At 41.9% G+C, this 19,838-nt stretch overlaps 1 protein-coding gene across 3 annotated transcripts in view; it reads right to left on the reverse strand.

Annotated features, from left to right (window-relative positions):
- The window catches only part of tcf4 (transcription factor 4), a 226,498-nt gene extending 211,454 nt beyond the window's left edge, over nt 1-15,044 (reverse strand). For 2 of the 3 annotated variants that reach the window (XM_030743166.1, XM_030743170.1), the window contains exons 1-3: nt 14,276-15,044; nt 13,910-13,948; nt 9,580-9,652 (exon numbers count right to left, since the gene is read on the reverse strand). In XM_030743166.1, coding sequence (XP_030599026.1) covers nt 9,580-9,652; nt 13,910-13,948; nt 14,276-14,377 — 214 coding nt within the window. In that variant the 5' untranslated portion in view covers nt 14,378-15,044. The remainder of the gene's footprint in view (nt 1-9,579; nt 9,653-13,909; nt 13,949-14,275) is intronic. The other variant, XM_030743169.1, reaches the window with a different exon arrangement.
- Nucleotides 15,045-19,838: the final 4,794 nt, after the last annotated feature.

Genomic DNA, 19,838 nt, shown 5'->3' on the forward strand with positions numbered 1-19,838 from the left:
GAGGTATTAAGCGACTGGCTCCTGTTCTCCATCTCTATTTTGAAAGCGACCAGCCGGGGTGTTTTTGAGTGACGGGCGTAACGGAGGCAGATTTGACTGAATAAAGACAAGAGGGTGGCGGTGGGGGCGTCACTCGCCGCGCTGAAGCGCGTTATCTGTCTCGGTACAAGTGCATCAAATCAAACGGGAGAGGGGATATTATTAAAGCAACCCCCTTTTTTCTCCGCTGTGAACTGTGACTTAATAAGCTATGCCAATTAGGAGAACAAAAATCAGGCATGCCATCGGGGCTGTATCTGCCCTCGCCCAAATTTCTCTGCTAATGCGTGAAGCTCGCTGGCAGAGGCGACAGAGCTGCTGCGTTTTTTTTTTTCTGTTTGTCTTTGGTTTGACAAGAAAAGAAAGAAGACACTGGGGTGGAAGGTGGGACAAAAATAAAACAGGATAAAGCTTCCCGATTTGGCGATCATTCAGAGAGATGATGTTCTTAAAGGAGGAATGTTGATGCTTTTATTTTTTTCCTCCTGCCAACAAATCCAATGAAAAGAAACACCAAGCAGCCATGAATTTGTTCCTTTTGAAAGTATTGTTTGTATAGTTACATTTGTATATCGTATTTCCCCGTGCCATCAAGCTCAGCAGTTGTCCAAAATGTTATAAAAACACATCAGTGAGCCACACTGTACTGTTTGTTTTGGCTTACACTGAAGGAAGGTCTGCATTCAGACTCTCATATTGTTTCATGTGAATCATCTTAGAATCCTGAATATACATATCCACCTATTTACTTTAGAAACTATGTAACCAGTAAAGTATTAATATTACTGTGTATGAATCTGCAGCTTCTTCCTGTTGGAGTAAAGCTTATTTACAGGTGGATATACTGAAGCCGTGAACTCCTCTGGAGGTCCTGATGTTGCCTCTGAGGGGCCCGGTCTCCCAAAAATACAGGAAATAACAACAACCTCTTAACCCTGCATTAGCAGTGTCATGTAATGTGGTGGCACCACAGAAAGCAACAAGATTGTCCTCCACCCTCCCGGTGACCACCCTGACACGTCCTGCCTCTCTCAATGAAGGTTTTTCATTAAACCCATTTAAAAAGTAAATAATTAATCAGACACTTCTGTTGGTTTTCTGGTGATGTCAGCTTTTCCTAAACAAAACCACACAGCAAGAGAAATCAGCCTAATCATACGTCAAAATATTTTAAAGGATGCTGATGATAAATGCTAAAAGTCCAACACGGGACACGAATCCCAGTCTTGGTTTGAGCCACTCCAGCATCAAACCTCCTAAATTTCAATTTTGTTTCATCCTTCTGTTTTCCTTCTTTTCCCATTGTTTCCTTTCATGATTCATCATCATTTCCTCCCTTCAGCTTCTTCATCCTCACTCTTTTCCTTCTCTCTTTTCCTTTATCCTTCTTTCCTTTCTTTTACCATTTAATTTACCATCTAACTTTCTTCCTTCATCATTAAATTCTTAGCTTTTGCTTTATCAACTCTCCATTAACCCTTTTCTATTTCCTTTATTCCTTGCTTCCTTCCTACTTTTCAACCTTCTTGCTACTTCCTGCTTCAGTCCCATCTAATCTGTCCTTTTTCCTTTCAAGTTACTCTTAAATATCTTCCTCTTTCTTTCTGTTCTTTCCTCTCGTATCTTGTTTTTTTCCTTTTCCTTTCTCATCCCTTCCTTTCTTCCTTTTTTAGTTCCTTGTAGCTCTGCTCCCTCCCTTGTTTAATTTCCTTACTGCACCATTTCATTTCTTTGTTCTATCTTTCCAAAGTTTTTACTTCCATAACTTTCCATCCATTATTCCATCTCAACTGTTTTTTATTTTTATTTCCATTCACTGAAGATTCCTCTTTTGCTTCCCTTATTCTTTCCTTCCTTCTTTCCTTCTTTCCTTCTTTCCTTCCTCCATCACCTCCTTTGTTTCTTTCTGCTCCCAGGAAACATTTCCTTCATGTCTCAGTGCCAACTTTATCACATGACCGCGGGGTTGATGGTTGGCCCTCACACTGCCAAACCTCTTCCCTCCTGCCCCCACCCTCCAAGGTCCCATCTATACACACACACACACACACACACACACACACACACACATACACACACACGCACACACACACACCTGCCCACACATACGTGCTTCTTCAGACAGACAATTCAAAATCACTGCTTCAAATCTCTTGCACGCATTTTTTTTTTTATGCTCAACCTTCATTCAGCTGAGGACATGCACATTTACACCCTCTCGCTCGCTCACACACACACACACACACACACATCTCGGTCTCCTTCCAACAACACTGACAGGGAAACAAACAGCAGATCTGAGAGGTTACAACGGCTTTTTTTTTTTAATAAAAAAAAAAAAAAAGAGGAAAACACCAAAACCAGCCAAGACCTGAAATAGACGAGTGGTGGTGGCGGCGGTGGTTTTGACAGGCGGAGTGAAGCCGCTCACTGAACGGCTTCATCCAGGAGGAGATTAGAAACACACACACAGAGAGTTTGAAGTGTGCATTATCTTTCCAGGGATGATCCCAAAATAAACAACAACAACGGCGAAATCTCTCAATAATTAAAACGCCTAATCCACTTCCTGGTTGGTGATGACCGTGGGCTGAGCATGTCAGCCGGGACTGTGCGGTGTTTATGTTTAGATGCTTTTGTGTTTTTAAGGTGAATTTATGGCCAGAAATACGAGAGCTTACGTGGAGGTACATTCACAGATCTGTGCTGTCATTTCAGAGTTCAGTCTCTACACGAGGACATGTTTGGTGAAAATGTCACTCCTTATCCTCAAAAGCATCAGATAAACCAAATCCTACACAATATTTTTACACTCCTGCCTCTGTCTGACTGAGACCTTATTTTTATTCGACATCTCTGTGTTTCATGTTTTTATCCAAGGCTCTGATTACATCCAAACTTTGCTTCACCACCTATTTTCTGGAGGTCTTGGTGGCAAGATATCTTCTTCAGTTAAAATATAGGAAATTAAACACAAAGAGGTGTGTTGGGGAAATGTGAATTACTGTGGAGCAGTGTTGAGTTACAATGTGTCCACAGCACCAAAGATCAAAACTAGGTCAATTTTAGACCATTTTCTTTCTCCTAAAACATGTGAGCAGGTATCACATCAGGATACTTAATTTCAGCATGCAGCAACGAGGTTTGAAAGACATCACTTTAATGTATCTTTGCTGAGTGAGTGACTTGCTAACTAACAGCAGGTTCAATGTAGAGATGCTGTAGAATCGGCATCATCTTCAGCCCCTGTCCAGAAAAGCATCGTCCACATTTAAATCAAATATATAGATGTACAGTTATTAACAAGGGTGGGACAAAGGAGATGGATATGAGATACACGTGGGATTTGCAAGGAGTGTCCTATGAAAGTCAAATACTCCGAGAATACTACAACCATCACAAGGTCTCATCTCCTGTGCCATCATCCTAAGCTAACGTTAGCTGAGGGCAGGCAAGCTAACGTTAATTCAGCTCAACCGAAAAGTTAGCCAGCACTGGACATGCTTAGCTCGACAGCCCATCCTCCCAATTCAGAGCGAGCTAAAACCTGCTTCACATGCAAAGACCTCTGTCCATACAATCTTGTGCAAAACGAGTGGTTCTGTTACATGCTGATGGCACTGGAACCCAGGCATGTGCTCTTCACAGACACAGCCGTACCAAGGGTAAGCTGAGGGAAATATGAGTGCAGCAGAAAGTTTTCCATTAACTTGCGACATGTTGAAAAAAGATGATAAGTCGCAATATATGTTATTGCAATACTCAGCAATCATATCATATGATTGCTGAGTATTGCAATAACATATATTGCAATACTCAGCAATCATATCATATGGTCTCTGGTGAAACCCAGAGAACAGGACACAGCAAGATGTGCTGTGAGCTGGACTATGTCATAGAAAAGATGGTTATCTGTTCATTTATGTGTACATATAGATTTTATTTGTTGATTTTTTTTTCAACTTATCAATAAAACAGAGACTCTGTCTTTGCATACTGAGTGAAGCCTGCAAGGCCCCATCAATTTAGGGGTGTCATGAAACCTACACTTCAGCAGATGGCAAATTCCTGGAAATGTCAGGATTCTTTTGCACTGAGATGATAAAAATAATGTGGACTGGAAGCTGACGGCATAGGAGCAACAGCAGAGTGTGTTTATGATTTTCCTTTTGAGGTACATCAAAGCAATTTAAGCAGTTCAAAGACACAGATCTCATGGTGAGAACCAACAGGAAATTACACCTCTTTTCTTGCACTGGTCCACACACAACGTTCTTTCTTGTGTAAGCTTTTTTGCAGTAATGTATAATGTTAGTAGGGTTCTACCACTGTTGTGTGTCTTTTCATAAGCACATGATAAATGTCCACCATTTAAAAAAAGAAAATTCAACGTCTCTCTTAGGAACTATCAGATTTGGTAGAGATTGGTGGACATACATTATACTGCCAAAAGTATTCGCTCATCTGCCTTCACACACATGAACCTGAGTAACATCCATTCTTAATCCAGAGGGTTTATTATGGGCCCACCCTCTGCAGCTATAACAGCTTCGGCTCTTCTGGGAAGTCTTTCCACAGGTTTAGGAGTGTTTATGGGAATTCTGACCATTCTTCCAGAAGCACATCTGTGAGGTCAGACACTGATGTTGGAGAGAAGGCCTGGCTCACAGTCTCTGCTCTAATCCATCCCAAAGGTGTTCTATCAGGCTGAGGTCAGGACTCTGTGCAGGCCAGTCAAGTTCTTCCACACCAAACTGGTTCATCCATGTCTTTATGGAGCTGCTTTGGGCACTGGTGTGCAGCCATGTTGGAACAGGACGGGGCCATCCCCAAACTGTTCCACAGAGTTGGAGCATCAAAACTGTCCCAAATGTCTTGGTATGCTGAAGCATTAAGAGTTCCTTTCACTGGAACTAAGGGGCCGAGCCCAACTCCTGAAAACCCCCCCACACCATAACCCCCCCCCCCCCCCCCCCCTCCACCAAACTTTACACTTGGCACAGTGCAGTCAGACAGGTACCGTTCTCCTGGCAACCACCAAACCCAGACTCCTCCATTGGCTTGCCAGACGGAGAGGCATGATTCATCCCTCCAGAGAACACGTCTCCACTGCTCTAGAGTCCAGTGGTGGCATGCTTTACACCACTGCATCCGACGCTTTGCATTGAGCTTGGTGATGTAAGGCTTGGATGCAGCTGCCATGGAAACTCATTCCATGATTGGAGGTCTGTAGTGATTGACTCTGCAGAAAGGTGGTGACCTCTACACACTGGCCTGCTACTTCATGGCTGAGTTGCGGTTGTTCCCAATTCCAGATTGTTATAATCCCACTAACAGCTGACTGTGGAATATTTAGTAGTGACTGGACTTGTTGTACAGGTATCATCCTATCACGGTACCACGCTGGAATTCACTGAATTCTTTCACTGATGTTTGTAGCAACAGTCTGCATGCTGAGGTGCTTGGTTTATACACCTGTGGAAGTGACTGGAACACCTGAATTCAATGATTTGTATGGTGAGTGAATACTTTTGGCAGTATAGTGTAGTATGGCTATGAAAGTTCTCAGTCATAATACTCAGAGGACAGGTGAGGATAGTAGAAAAGTAGAATAGTAGAAAAAGTTTCCCAAATTCTCACAAGCCTTTTAAAGCATTTTTTCCTCCCAAGTCAAATTAAAAGAAAAAAAGAACTATGTGAAATTCATTTTGCAATCTTGAAGTCTGATGGTTCAGATTATTTTTCGGTGGGCTACAAACTGACTGTGTGAAAAACTGCAAAGTTCAGCATTTAAGTAACATTAACCAGAACAGTAAAAAACAGCTTAAGGTATGCATTTGCAAACAGAAGAAAATACTTGACAGGACTCAGTATGAATGCCAAATTTTAAATGTATGTAAGTGCATTCAAAGCAAAGTAACTCCTATCAGCCCGAAGTGAATGGCCCCATTCCGTGTCAGCACGTCCCAGCCTCTGGCCTCACCCCAGCCTTTGGAAACCGCTGCTCTCATGGTTGTGTAGGTCTATAGAGTTCTAATTAGCTGCATTCACAAACAGCACCAGGCTCATCAAAATGCGGAGGCCTGCAGAAAGCCACAGCAGGGGTGAGCAGAGCGTGTGTGTGTGTGTGTGTGTTGCATCTGGTACACGAGGGTGTTTAGATGCGTGCGTGTGTGCGTGTATGTATCGTAGTACGAGTGTATGTGCACGTTACTCCACTGTGTGTTCCTGTATCAAAAGGGAAAAAAAAAACAACAATCCTAACATGAAGATACACTTTGAGGGAGCAAACCGAAGGCCTAACAACCGCTACAAATTCTACAAAACCGAGACTTTTTTTTTTTTTTTTTGCCAGAATCGTAACATTTGTCGTCCTCCCTCGCATTTGTATGCACGGCACAGGAGCAAACAACAACACCGAAACCGCAGAGCACAAACAACAACAACCGCACAACGAAGCAGTAAACAAGAAGATGCCTCGCCATCTCTCTGTTTTCCAGCCAACTAACAAAATGGCTTCCGAACGCCGTTTAGAGGCAAATAACATGAGCGGGAGCGACGGAAAGGACACGGCTGCTTTCTGTGAAGACCTTCCAGAAAAGACTTTAAACAGAAAGTATCCCACCGCTATGGCGGCTGAAGGCTGCTTAATAAATGCTGCACATGCTGCCAAACAAATAACAGATACAGTGTAACACAGCGCAGTCCTGTGAAATCCATGAGGATGCACCCAAACCTACAACGTGATCTCACAGCAAAGAGTGACGCATCCAACCACAGAGGTGGCAGGAGTGGCACAAGGTGGAGAACCTGTGATTTATAACACAAAGACTGCAGATATTATGACTTAAAAGGCATGTCATGGGGTAACGCACTTTTATTTGACAAACTCATTGCAAATATGATCGATACACAGTATAAGAAAGCTGCAGATTCCCAGCCCAGCATCGGCCTTCGTTTTTCATCCTTTAATTTATTAACTGGACCAGAACTATTGGGAAACTGCATTGTAACAATTACAATTAAGATACTTGTACAAATACATTTAGACAGTACTGCTATTTTTTTTTAGAACATAACTGACTAAATCGCTGAGCAAATATTATTCTCATATATGCGTCTCAGCTGACCCATCACCAGTCGCGATCTCAATCAGTCCACAGGGATTAACCTGAAGCTGCTCAACAAAAAGAGCAGAACGATGCTGCTCTGCTGAAGAAGTCTGAGAACAAAAACAATAGCTTTGCTAGCTTAGCTTGCTAACAGCTAGCCACAAAGGAGCAGAAACCAGCGGATGAATCATCTTCATGGACAACAGCTACAGTTTTATTGCCTTAATCTGTTTTCAGTCTTGGATCTGGCCAGAATGCATCTTAGGAGACAATTTCGATAACTGGATTTTGGTCCTTTCTGAATGCATCTTAGATTTGTTAAGATCATCCATCCATCTGTCCATTTTTCTACTGTTCATGAGCAGAAGGACCTGGTCGAGGGGGCAGCTGTCTGAACAAAGATAGCCAGACCTCCTGCTACCTGACCACCTCCTGCTCTTCTGGGGGTACACACAGGTATTCCCATGACAGCTGAAAGACACAATTTCCCTAGCATATCCTGGGTCTGCCCCAGGGTCTCCTCATAGTTAGATGTGTCTGAAACACCGCACCCAGGAGGCCAGGGGGCATCTACTGAGATGTCCAGACCACTGCAATTGGCTCCTTCCAGTGACTGAGCTCTTCACTCTATCTCTAAGGGTCATCCCTGACACCCACTGGACAAAGCTCACTTTTCATACACTGGGTAAAGGTACCGATATAGAACGGCCAGTAAAACAACAGCTTTGCCTTCAGGCTCAGCTCAGAGACCTGAGCAGAGGCGGAGCCAATCCATCTATCAATCTCCTGATCCAAACTCCCCATACTTATGGAAAAGCCCCCGAGATACACCTGAATATACTAAGAAATAGAAGTATATGAGGTCCAAGTGACAAATTCAATCAGTGGTCAATAACATTATGAGTGCTACACACAGTCAGTGCAAAACTGACAAGGCACTGAACCAGTACCAGACCGATTCTTTTGAATCATTTTCTAGTAATGATATGACATCACTGTGTTTACATCCTCTGGCCCGTACTCACACTGCAGCCTACAATTTAAAATGCAAAGCAGGGTAACTGCAGCAAAGCCAACCGAACATTCCCACACAGTGCTGTATGTAACGGTGGGAAATCGGGCACACTAATGGGGCAGAACACACAATATTCAGCGTTTCTGAATTTTCTGAACATGCTGTTGACTAAAGTAAATTCTACACTTGAACCAGCTCCAGAGTTATTAGTATTAGAAAATTATAGCGAAGGTTTAAACATTATAAACTAAAACACAGCGGGCCATGGTGCTCCAGCTGTTTTTTTTTCTACTGTCTTCTTTCAACAACTCTGATAAAATAAATGAAGCATCTTATCCACCTTTGTGGAAAGACTGAGCCACTGTTCTGAGCTCTGCGTGGAGGTCGGTACTCCTGTTTTGACTTAGAGTAACACTGACTGCCAGTCAGCAGGAGATCACCACAGCTGAATTAACTTTAGGCTGACAGAAACACCATTATTACTACTTAATCAACACTACTTTAGCATGCAAACATTAAAAGTTTATTTAACAAATATAAAAAATTTTTTTTGCATCATTTATGTCCTTTTGTGGCCTACCTTGTCAACAATTGAACTCTGTTTTTGAATATCACCCTCTGGAGTATTTATTACTAAGAATGTGACTGGATGAATGAATCAATAGCACTTCATACCTAGAGACTCACTGACTCATTTCTGACCAGTTTACAACCTCGCTGTTGTACTTAGTGACCGTGCGTCATATTTAATCACCGACCGGCTGGATGAATGAAACGGACTCCATAACTAACCCAAAGAAATCACTGACTGAATTACATCAGACTGGACTGAGGGTTAAAGACAGACACAACATGATGAACCAACATTATCAATATCAAGTTGAAGCCACCATGTTCCACCTCTGATGAAGCCAGACTGCGCCTGTTTGACACAAACAGCACCACTGCACAGCAAAACAAAGCAAACTGATCTCCACAACACAGGCAGGAAAGAATGAGAGCAGCAAATCAGAAAAACAGGAAGTCTCCTTCAGGAATGAACCTGAGCAGCTGAAAAACAAACGGGATGTCTCCCACCGCCCCCCCAAAGAAGAAAATCACCTCACCGTTATTGTTTGTACAGAATATGAGGAATATAAAAAAAATTTTATACAGTATGAGTATGCTGTGTTGTTAAGCCACATCTCGTTTGGCTTTCAAAGTCTCCTCGAAATATAAAAACCCACAAAAACTGCACATCCATGTGCAGAACACTGTTACCTGCATTAGAAAATTCAAACAGCAAACAAAGCAGCAGTGAGCAGGTGTAAGAGGAAGGGGAGGAGGAGGCTGAGGAAAAGAGCAGAAGAAGAAGAAGAAGAAGAGGAGGAAGAAGAAAGGGAGGGAGGAAAAAAAGAGAGAAAGCTGACGTACTTGAGCCGGAGAAATGTCCACTCCCCAGGGAGGTCGGCCCGTTCTTTCCACTGCTAACAGGAGGGGAAAACATCTACAAGACAAACAGAGTGCACATTACCTCCGAGAGCACTGACACTGCACACAGCAAGACAATCTCTACAAAAACATCACTGCAGCTTCACGTGAAAAGCTTCATTCCAAAACGCCAATCCAACACTTGGCTGAGAGCTGTCAGCTTCTCATCTCATTACGGTCTTATTAGGAAATGTCATAAATTTAATGGTAATGTGTACTTTTTTCTCTCCATAGGGTATACTGTCTGCTTTTTGTTTTTTAATGCATGATGTCTTGTTTTGGAAGGAAACTTTGTTTGGATTTTATCAGGTCTCGGGCTGGGTATTGGTTGATTTAATACTAAGATACATCTGTTTGAGTGCCAACCACCTGACTCTGAGAAATACACTGTTTGTTTTTCAAGAAGCCAAAGTTCTCACACAGGTTCTTGCTGCTATACAAGAACTTCAGGGACTCATTAAAGAACAATTAAACCAATGCAAACATTTTTCCAAGGACAGTTGTGGTGAGAAAAAAGATGTTTTGCAAAACAAGTTTTAAATATTGGTAAGTCCAGGGTCATGTCCCCAAGAAAAGTCCAAGAAGTAAAATGTCAAGACCCCAAACAGCGCTAAGAAGTCTGTAGTTAAGTCCCGAGTGACGACAAACAAGGACCAAGACATGGATGTGTGTGTCCAAGTAATGTCCTACATCAAGACTGGCAGCTAAGTCCAGGGTCATGTTCAAATCCAACAAGTGTTGAGGGTCACGTTCCAACAAGTCAAAACTCAAGTCTCAAATCAGTGCAAAGAAGTTCACAGTCAGGACCCAACTAAAGACAAGCAAGGTCCAAGTCCTGCATGTGCATATAAGGGCAACAGGTAAGTTCCCAGTCATAAGATTTGCAAGTCCAGGGCAAGTGCCCGCATAAGACCAACAGGTGAAGAGTCAAGTCCCAAATCTCGGCTGGTGTGTTACAAATTAAGTCCTTCATCAAAACATGAAAGTTCCAAGTCCAGCAAGTGTCGAGGGTCACGTTCCAACAAGTCAAAAGTCAAGTCCCAGGTAACGAGTCCATGCCCAAATTAAGGCCCACATCCTGCAGGCAACAAGTCCCACACAAAGACTACCATGTCAAGATCCAAGTCCAAAATCAAGACAGGTACGTTTCCAATCGTGAGAGGATAAGCGAGTCCAGGATCGAATGCCAACATGAGTCCAACAAGTGAAAACTCAATTCCCAAATCAAGTCCTTCATCAAAACATGCAAATTCCAAGTCATGGAAAAACAGACGAGTCCAGAATCACAGACTCAAGGTGGATAAATCCCAACATTAAGTCCCTAATGTTCGAGTCCTTTGGAGAATAACATTTTTATAGAGAGCGACGGTCCACGGCAATTTAGAGAAACAATGCAACTGCAATAAAATATATAGATAAATAACTTAAAATCATTGATCCTGTCTTGTTGTGTTTTATTATAACAGAGGAATTAGAGTCAGCCTCAGCAGAGTGACCACAGAATGTGATGCTCTGAGGTATTAAACGTAAAATGATTTACAGTATGAGCCTTTGGCTTGATAACAGCATGATGTCTTTCTTAAAAAATAAAATAGAAACAGAAGGCATTGATATTAAAAATCAAAGTCAACGTGCAAGTTTTTAATTTGGAGTTTAAGTGAAGAAATCAGCTTCATGACTTTGGTCAGCACCTCTTAATGTCAGCTTTAGGTGCTTCACTGGTTTCCTCTTGATGCTATGGACACATTTGGGTCTGTACTCAGTCCTAATCAGACTCCCAGCTCAGAGCTAAACACTGAAATGAAGACTCGGTGTTCCAAAACACTGTGGGATTATTTTCGTGAGGCGGAGAGAAATCAAATTCCTCTTTCAGCATCTGTGAAAAATAAACAGGACCACTTATATCGCCTGCTCACCTTGGTGAAAAATATGTTTTCATTCTAAAGTGTCACTTTTGCCAAATGTTGGATGGCTTATTTTGGAATGAAACACTTCATATCTACTTCATATCTGACTTAAACATATGAGATAATCATCAGAACTAGTCACCATCTGCTCTACACATCTACAGGAAAATCGAGCCCACGTTAAGACAGACTGAAGCTGAATACTGATTCCTGCTGTGCTACAGGATGAGCTACTGTAAAGCTTTACAACAGAACATTTCACGCTATCAAAATGAGACATCTGACCCTGACAGGTAACCCGTCTGGATGGCATCAGGCCTGCGTGTCGGCGTGGCTGAACGTAAACACACTCTGAGCTTCTCACTTACAGACGGTTCAAGATTTCCTGAATCGAGGCGTTTGTGAGGCTTTCTGTTTTACTTCAAATCAAGCAGAATTCAAATGAATGAAACCCGGACCAAAAGCTGCAGATACTCGATCCATCACCGCTCTTAATGCCGGGCCTGGATGCGTGTGTGCCGAGCACGGTTCAATCTCTCTCACAGCTGCGACAAATAAAGAGGGAAAACAAGCATCGGGGAGATAAACGATCTAACTCGGACTATTAGCAGGTCTATCGATATCCCGGTCTAACTGCTCTGAGCTGCTGGTGTCAGCTTGTGGGCGTGCAAGGACAGATGATTGCATAAATTAATGTTCGGTCTGCGTTTATAATGAGCAGAGACACATTTTAGCTGCTGCTGCCCTCCTTTGTTTGAATTTCTTTTCTTCAAATTAAGACAGGCTGATTGACACATCTAGAAATCCTGTCCTGTTTTTAACATGGGGAAATGCCAATAATATTAATGCAATATCTCTTAAGGACATTAATTATTTTTGTGCTTTTGTCCATAATTTAACTTCTAATTGGAGTTTTTGGCATTTTTGCACTTATGATATAACATAAAAAAACACCCTTTAATGCTGTTTATGTTACACCAGCTTACTGCATATAGAAAGCTAATATATATAGAAAGATGCAGCATAACATTTCTTTGCATTTGTGATTGCAAATCATTTTAACGAGCCTATTTTATTTTGATCAAATATATCATCCTTACGATTCTTTAAAAATATCCCAGTAAAACTTGTATAGGATTAAAATATGTATGCTAATTTGACCCTGTTATTGTACTTTTTAAAGAAAAATTAAATAATACTCTAACTTTCCCAAAGTGATTAAAGAGGGCGTGTGTGCCATTAAATTAGGCATTAGTCATGATTTCTGTGGACTTTGGGCACTTCATATTCTTCTAAAGGGACTTTAACAGTAGTTCTGCCATAAATATGGTTAATGGAGACTTATTCAGCCAATAGTGTTTTATTATTACCAAGCATTATTTTTATTATGAGCTGACACGTTCTCACCTACATGGTGCTCTCTAACAGACCTGTATGTGTAGGTTAAATAGCTCTAATAACAAATTTTCTTTATAATAATCTCTTGCATGACCTGGACATGCAGGCCTCAGAGTGTATTAAAACTAAAGAGGCATGAGGCATATTTATCTTCTTTTTTGCATCTAATTATTGTAAGAATTTATATTTTATAATAAATTTGCCTTCAAAGATATCCTTAGCATACTCCTGTTTAGCCACTTGGCCTTGGCTGTGATATCATGCGTTTCCAGTATTAAAATTCATATAATAACTTACACTGTTGCAGCTAAAATTATATTTGCATGTCATGCAGCATCACTGCAGCCATGCCCCTAATACTGTTAAGATATTTTGATATCATTATGTTCATGCTGCTACTCAACGTTTCATAACAGGATTAATGTAAGTCAGTTTTTTCCCCCCCTCTCTCTCTCTTCATTTAGGGGTGTTTCTGATTTTTTTTTCCCTCCTCCTCCTCCTCTTCCTCCTCCTCTTCAGACCAAAGTTGCTCCCAGAGGAGGAGAGGCGCAGAGAAAACATGGGCGAGAGCGGGGACCCTATTTCCTGTCCGTCAAGTTCACCACACAGGCTGTTCTCTTTAAAAACACACGCTGAAACGGACTCGCGGGTTTGGACAGTTATTAGCAATGCTGCAGGAATATTTACACTGAGAAAGTGTGACACATTTCCCCTCTTTTAGGCTGCCTGTCTAGCTGTCATGCAGGTTCATGATTCAACATCAAGCGCCTTTTTTTTTTTTTGCATGAAATATTCTGTACTAAACGGTGCCGAGTGCATGGAGCAGCCTAGAAAGTCACACAGAAAAAAAGAAACATTTACTAAATCCTATCATGGGTAGAAAGATTAAAAAAATGATAATAATAATAATAATAGTAATAATCAGGCTACACATGAAGGAAAAAATGACTTAAAATGAGATATACTACCATGGATGTTGGGAACATTTTCAAATCGCTGTTTCGCATCTATAAGACAACAAAATTACTAATGCAGCATCACAATTCTCTGCACACACAAGCAAAAAAATTAAACAACACAAAACCAACAATATGCACTGACTTTTCTGCAACTTAACTCTACGTAAACACAACTTTTGTGCAAATAGTTAAAAGACTGAGTGAAGGCTAAAATATGCAGGCTGGGCTATGTGCCGTGCTACTCATACATTAGAAGTGTAAACAGTGGAGGCTTTAAAGCCTACAGAACGCCTTTATTCTCCTCTACGGCTTGCTCTGACATGATACCTGTCATTTTATTCATATTAACGGTAAGAAGACGGTGGCTCTCCTTACCGCGCTGAAATCCAGTAAGTCACTCAGTTCCTTGTCTGTTCCCAAAGCTGCCATCCGCTGTTGATGATGCATTTTAGCAAAATCGCACGGACCTAAAAACATGGAAACAAATGGAGAGACAGATAGATAGAAGAGGATGGGTAGACAGATTGATAGATGGAGAGATAGAAGGGAGGGAGAGAAGAGAGGAGGAAGACCTCGGCTCTTTTTTGTTGCGCACCGCTCCGCTCCCGGATCGCTTTTCCTCCACAGCGAAATAAATCCAGTAAAACAACCTCAAAGCCTCGATCACAAATCTAGTTTTCTTTCATCCTCGGAGTAAGGGCTCAGTCCCGGGTTCCTGGTTTGGCAGCAGGAAATAAATCGCAAGAAAAAAAAACTGACAGGAAATAAAAGAAGGGGGGCGACAGAACGGGAGTCTTTTCGCGTGTGTTTTAGTGTGTTTTCCCCCTGCCAAACAAGTCCGACCTCCCCGCGCTAACACGCAGTTTGTCCGCCGCGGCTGACTGACAGGCTCACATACGATATAAATAAATAACACGTTGTGTCTCAGGCAGGGAAAATATCACCTCCGAAATGTGTAGTGTTTGTTCTCTCTGTGTGTGTCTGTGTGTGTGTGTGTGTGTGCGTTTGTTTTGCGTCAGCGGAAGAGTCCAGGCAGGCTGAGCGCTCCTCCTGACCGGGCTGACGGTGCCCTCCGCTCGGCTGCGGGTGCTGAAGATCCCCGGGTACGCAGCACGGATCCCATGTGCGTCTGGCACAGCTTCGGTGGGATAAATGTGATCGTGCGGCCACCTAGCTTACAGTCTCGTTAAACACCACCGAGCCGCCGCCGCCGCCGCCGCTGCCTCTGCTTCAGGAGAGAGCGGGAAATCGACGGGAAAATAAATAAATTTCAAAGAAAAAATCGGTTTGTTTCGGTGATTGATTGGCTGATTGGCGCGGTGATTGGTTGGTTTGATCCGGATTAATTAGGTTAATTGAGGAAGGAAAAGGTTATTCTTTTGCTTCCCCTCCGGAGTTTGCTAACTCTGTAGTGCTTGAATCCAGCCAAATACAACTTTTTAGAATATATTTTAAATATATTGTTTTATGCATTATTTCATAGCTTTTATTTCCTTGCATTTAAAGTCATTAAATAATCACTTATGGTGCATCTCAGTCTATGCATATGTCTCTTTCTGCATGAACCTTTATTTGTTATGTGTTAGTTTTTTCATTAGAGACAGCAGTGAAACAAGTGCAGCGTCTGACCAGCATGGTAACCCCCCTATGGGTCACCACTTAAAACTACAAGAGCACAAATCTCTCCTCTCTGGAATTACTTTGCAGTACTTACTCTTTATCTTTTTTCTGTGCAGCCCACAGCCTGCAGGTATAAAATGACTGGCCTATTTCTGCAAATTACACCCTGCGTGTGCGGGTTGCTCTCACAGAGAAAATACCAGTAACACACACACACACACACACAGGCAGGTGCAGGAACAACATAAAGGCTTATTTGTTGCCCTCACTGTTACTCTTTTGCCAGCCTGCTACTCTCAAACAAACTAAAAGTCAATTTATACAAAAAAGGAAGCAGAAACAAAGAGTCGCTCGTTCATGAAAAGTGTTGACAGGTCAGTCTAGCTGGAAATGAAGTGGACAGTAAATGCACCAAAGTTTTTTTTTCCCACTTTTTTTTTTTAAAGCTGGTGCACACACAGGACCACGAGGCTGACAACAAACAGTGTAAGACTGGAAACTGCCCTCTGGATACCAAAGAGCTCCAGCTTCACTTTGTGTTCTACTTTGATTAATTTTAAAATCACAGAGGAAATTCCACCATCAGGTCTTCTGTTAACAGCTAACACTGTAGTTCTGTTTGCAGAGAGCGCCCTGCATTCAAACATCCACTTCAGGAGCAACAAATGAGAGCTCCTGGGCCGACCTCTACCTGTACTGTGACCCTCAGAAAAGAAATCACAACCACACCCCTTATAGTACGATGAACCAGTGATGTGTGTTAGTCTTTTTTACATAACACTCTATTCAGATGAATATTGAAACAAGTTTTCCTTACTGTAATTGATCCTCCTGTTCATACCAGCCATTAAAAGACTGATTCCTAACGTGCTTTCAGGCTTTTGGAGTCAAAGTCAGTCAAATATAGCAAAGATTATTTAGACTAGAAATCTTAATATTAATTATACACCTATATCTTAATACAATGGTGCAAAATATGAATAATACTGCAACAGGAAGAAGAGAATCAGTGAGTCAGCATGTGAAGTTATACCATGTGAAAAATCCTAAAAAGAAGCATCACACCTGCATAAAGACACAACAGCAGGACTGTGTGCAAACTTCCAGTAAGAGGAAGTGCATCTTTCTCTGCTTCCCTGGTTATTAGAGAGAATTCACTCCAGGTTGAGTTGGTGACACCTTTGGCCAGTGGTGGTAACGACAAGCTCCCTGACAGGTACAGGAAATAAGTTGTTTTCCACTTCAGATATTGGTGGGCAATTTTAGGGCAACTTTGACTATTTCCTAACTGCAGGACTTGTTCCTTTAGGACTTCTTTCCGTTGATTTTCAGGGGGGAAGAAGTGCCTGCTTAAGTGTATGACCTTGAAAAATCAGCAACCTCAGAAACAAGACGGGAATGGCTGTTTTCTCAAATGCATGTCAAGCCTGGAGACTCCCGTGTAGAAAAGCCCAATGTTTAAAGAAGAAATCCTACATATTTCCCTCCCTTCATTACAGCTGTGCAGGTAGATATATGTTTGGATTTATTGATCATCTGATTTTATGGGACAGGCTGTTTTGATTGACACTGGTAGCTGTAGCAGATAGCTGTCTTTTGAGCTTCACGTCCACCTTCTAATTGGACCTCTCAATCATGGTGGTGCTGGTTTATGTTATGCGGTACAGGTAGTCCAAGAAGCCACCTGAGCTTGCTAGCTTTAGATCATAACTTGGCGCTCCACCCTTTCATGCAAAGATCGTCACTTCTGACTGCAAGAAAAGCAACACGGTGGCAGCCAGAATGCTAATGTTGATGTTTCCATCCAGGAAGCAAGGGTGATGTCATGGTGGGCCATGCACATGCATTTGACACGATGCCACACCTATTACATTGTGTGACTGCGTGTATTTTGAAAACACAGTCAGTGATTGCTGCAGAAAAATTTCTACCAAATGAACCTGAAAGCTTTTTGAAACTCTTTGAAAACTGGTGCATATGGAGAATTTTAATGTACAGCAAGTCTTCTTATCCCCGTCGCACACTTTGCACAACTGCAAATTAAAGAGGAATTAACTGCCCTACAATAACAAGTCAGTTTCACTGATATCTTTGAAGTATTTATAAAGCTTTCAGTGAATAAACTCCATCAGATCTGATTTACTAGAGAGGAAACACAATAATGCCGCATCCATTTTAGTCACAGCTGTAATAGAAAACCATTTCACTGATGCTCAGCAACCTTGTGTAAAAATCCCAGCATTCCTGGTACAGGGACACCAACGAATGGAGGACACATTTAGCAGCTAAGCACAAGTGTGCTGTTTTGGACCAGCGCTAAAAGAAGAGTGAATGTAAGACCAGCGTACATCCAGTGGGCATAAACAAAGCTCCAGTGGAATGCTAATGTTGCACTTTGAGTGCTGTGTTTGCTATGCTGTTAGCCCTCTCAGTTTATTTAGTGATAATATGTCAGAGTTGATAGCAGAGACAAATACAACAAGAAAGAGCAACCTGAGAACAGTCAGGCCTCCAGGTGAGTCTAATACACTTCACAATTTACTATTAGATTTATATGTATTACACCATACCTGCATATCTTTTTCAGTGACTAACACTTTTTTCCCCTTTAATTGCAGCATGTAGAACGACTCTGAGACGTTGTTTAAATGAGCGCTCGCTGCTTCTCCTCCACTATCAGAGGGGAAGTTCAAACAACATAATTTGGTGTTGTCTGAATTCTTGGCTTGAACCAGAGCAGGAACACACAGTGATGGTTTGAAAGAACACAACACACATGCAAGTAAACCACAAAAGCCAAACGTGAAGGATAAAAGTTACTCCATAATAAACTGGAATGATATGGGAAGAATTTACTCCATCCAGGCAGTGTGACAGCGAGTGAGTCTATGGAAGAGTCACGATTATAAGAAACAATGTTGCTTTCTGGTGTGAAACAGGAAACCAACAGCAGCTTCATGTCTGTAATTCCAGTCTTCCTTTGACCCATCCATCCACCCCGATTTCCTCTCTTCCAGCTCCAGCTCCATCTATTATAACAATATTCTCCTTTCTTCCCATCATGATTATTCTGGCCTCCAAATGACTGTTGACTGACGCTGCCTTACATAACTTTTTTCCTCCTCTTCTTTTTTATTTATAGTACTGGGACTGTGCACGGTAATGGGCATCATTATTAATATATAAGATGGATGATAACTGTCATCCATAGTCTCTGGGCTGGTTGCATAAAACTATACACTACGCAAAAAAGTACAGCTATACAACAAAACACACAGTACATCCTGCTAAGTTGAGTTAAACGTGATCACAGATCTGGGTTGCCGTGAGCCGCTGTCTGACATGTGCCCTAAAAGTCACAGTGCCCTCTAGTGGCAGCGCTGGTACAAGTCACACTGCCAGTCCTTTCTTGCCTCACCAACTGAACTACAACACTGGCAGCGAACCAGAGCTTTAAAAAAGGTTTCAAATAGAAATCTGTGTTGACCTCACTTCATGTTTAGAGCGTAAAAATATCACGATTAATGTAGCTGTGTGTGAAGGTATGGATGAAGCTACTTATTGATGAATAGAAGCTCATCTTTCTGCTAAGAACTTCTGTGCAGCATGTACATCTAGATTATGAGTTTTCAGACTTCAGGTGATGAACACAGACTACAGTAAAGCAGCACTACTTCTGCATTATTATTAAACTGAGTCAGGGACCGAGAAGAGAAACAAAACACTGAGCTGTTATTTGCTCTGTCAACCTGTCTGACAGCCTGTCTGTTAATATCTCCATCAGTAGTTTGGTCCTCAACGTGATTTACATCTTGAAATTTTGCACCTACTGTTAAAGTCCCCGGAGGATGAATTCTCTGCAGCTTAGAAAACGTTTTCTGCGTGAATTTCTGAACATGCATTGTGCAATCCATGAAAGTTAAAAATCAAACCTGATTTATTGATTGATCTTCCCTTTAAAGCCGTCTCCCTGCACACAGCTAGACTGCTCCGAGACTCATCGAAGGTCCTGGAAGTCCTCTTTTGACTACTTGAAGTTTCGCCACAGACCTCAGACTGAAGCAGAACACAAAAGTGAAACAGTTTCTGTCCAACTGACCAAAATTTCATGTTAAAGATCATCACTGGATATGAAAGCTGGTCTCTCACTATGACCAAACAGCAGCAGCAGCAGCAGCATCAGCATCCATCCATCCATCCATCCCAGACTTCCCTCACCCCAAGCAGCTCATCCGTTCAGTTTATTAAAATGTATTTATTTATTTTGCCTTCATGGATTAATTTATCCCCTAAGATCGGGCTGTTTCATCCTGAGGCG

The sequence above is a fragment of the Archocentrus centrarchus genome, chromosome 12, assembly GCF_007364275.1.
Source record: "Archocentrus centrarchus isolate MPI-CPG fArcCen1 chromosome 12, fArcCen1, whole genome shotgun sequence".
Classification (NCBI taxonomy): domain Eukaryota; kingdom Metazoa; phylum Chordata; class Actinopteri; order Cichliformes; family Cichlidae; genus Archocentrus; species Archocentrus centrarchus.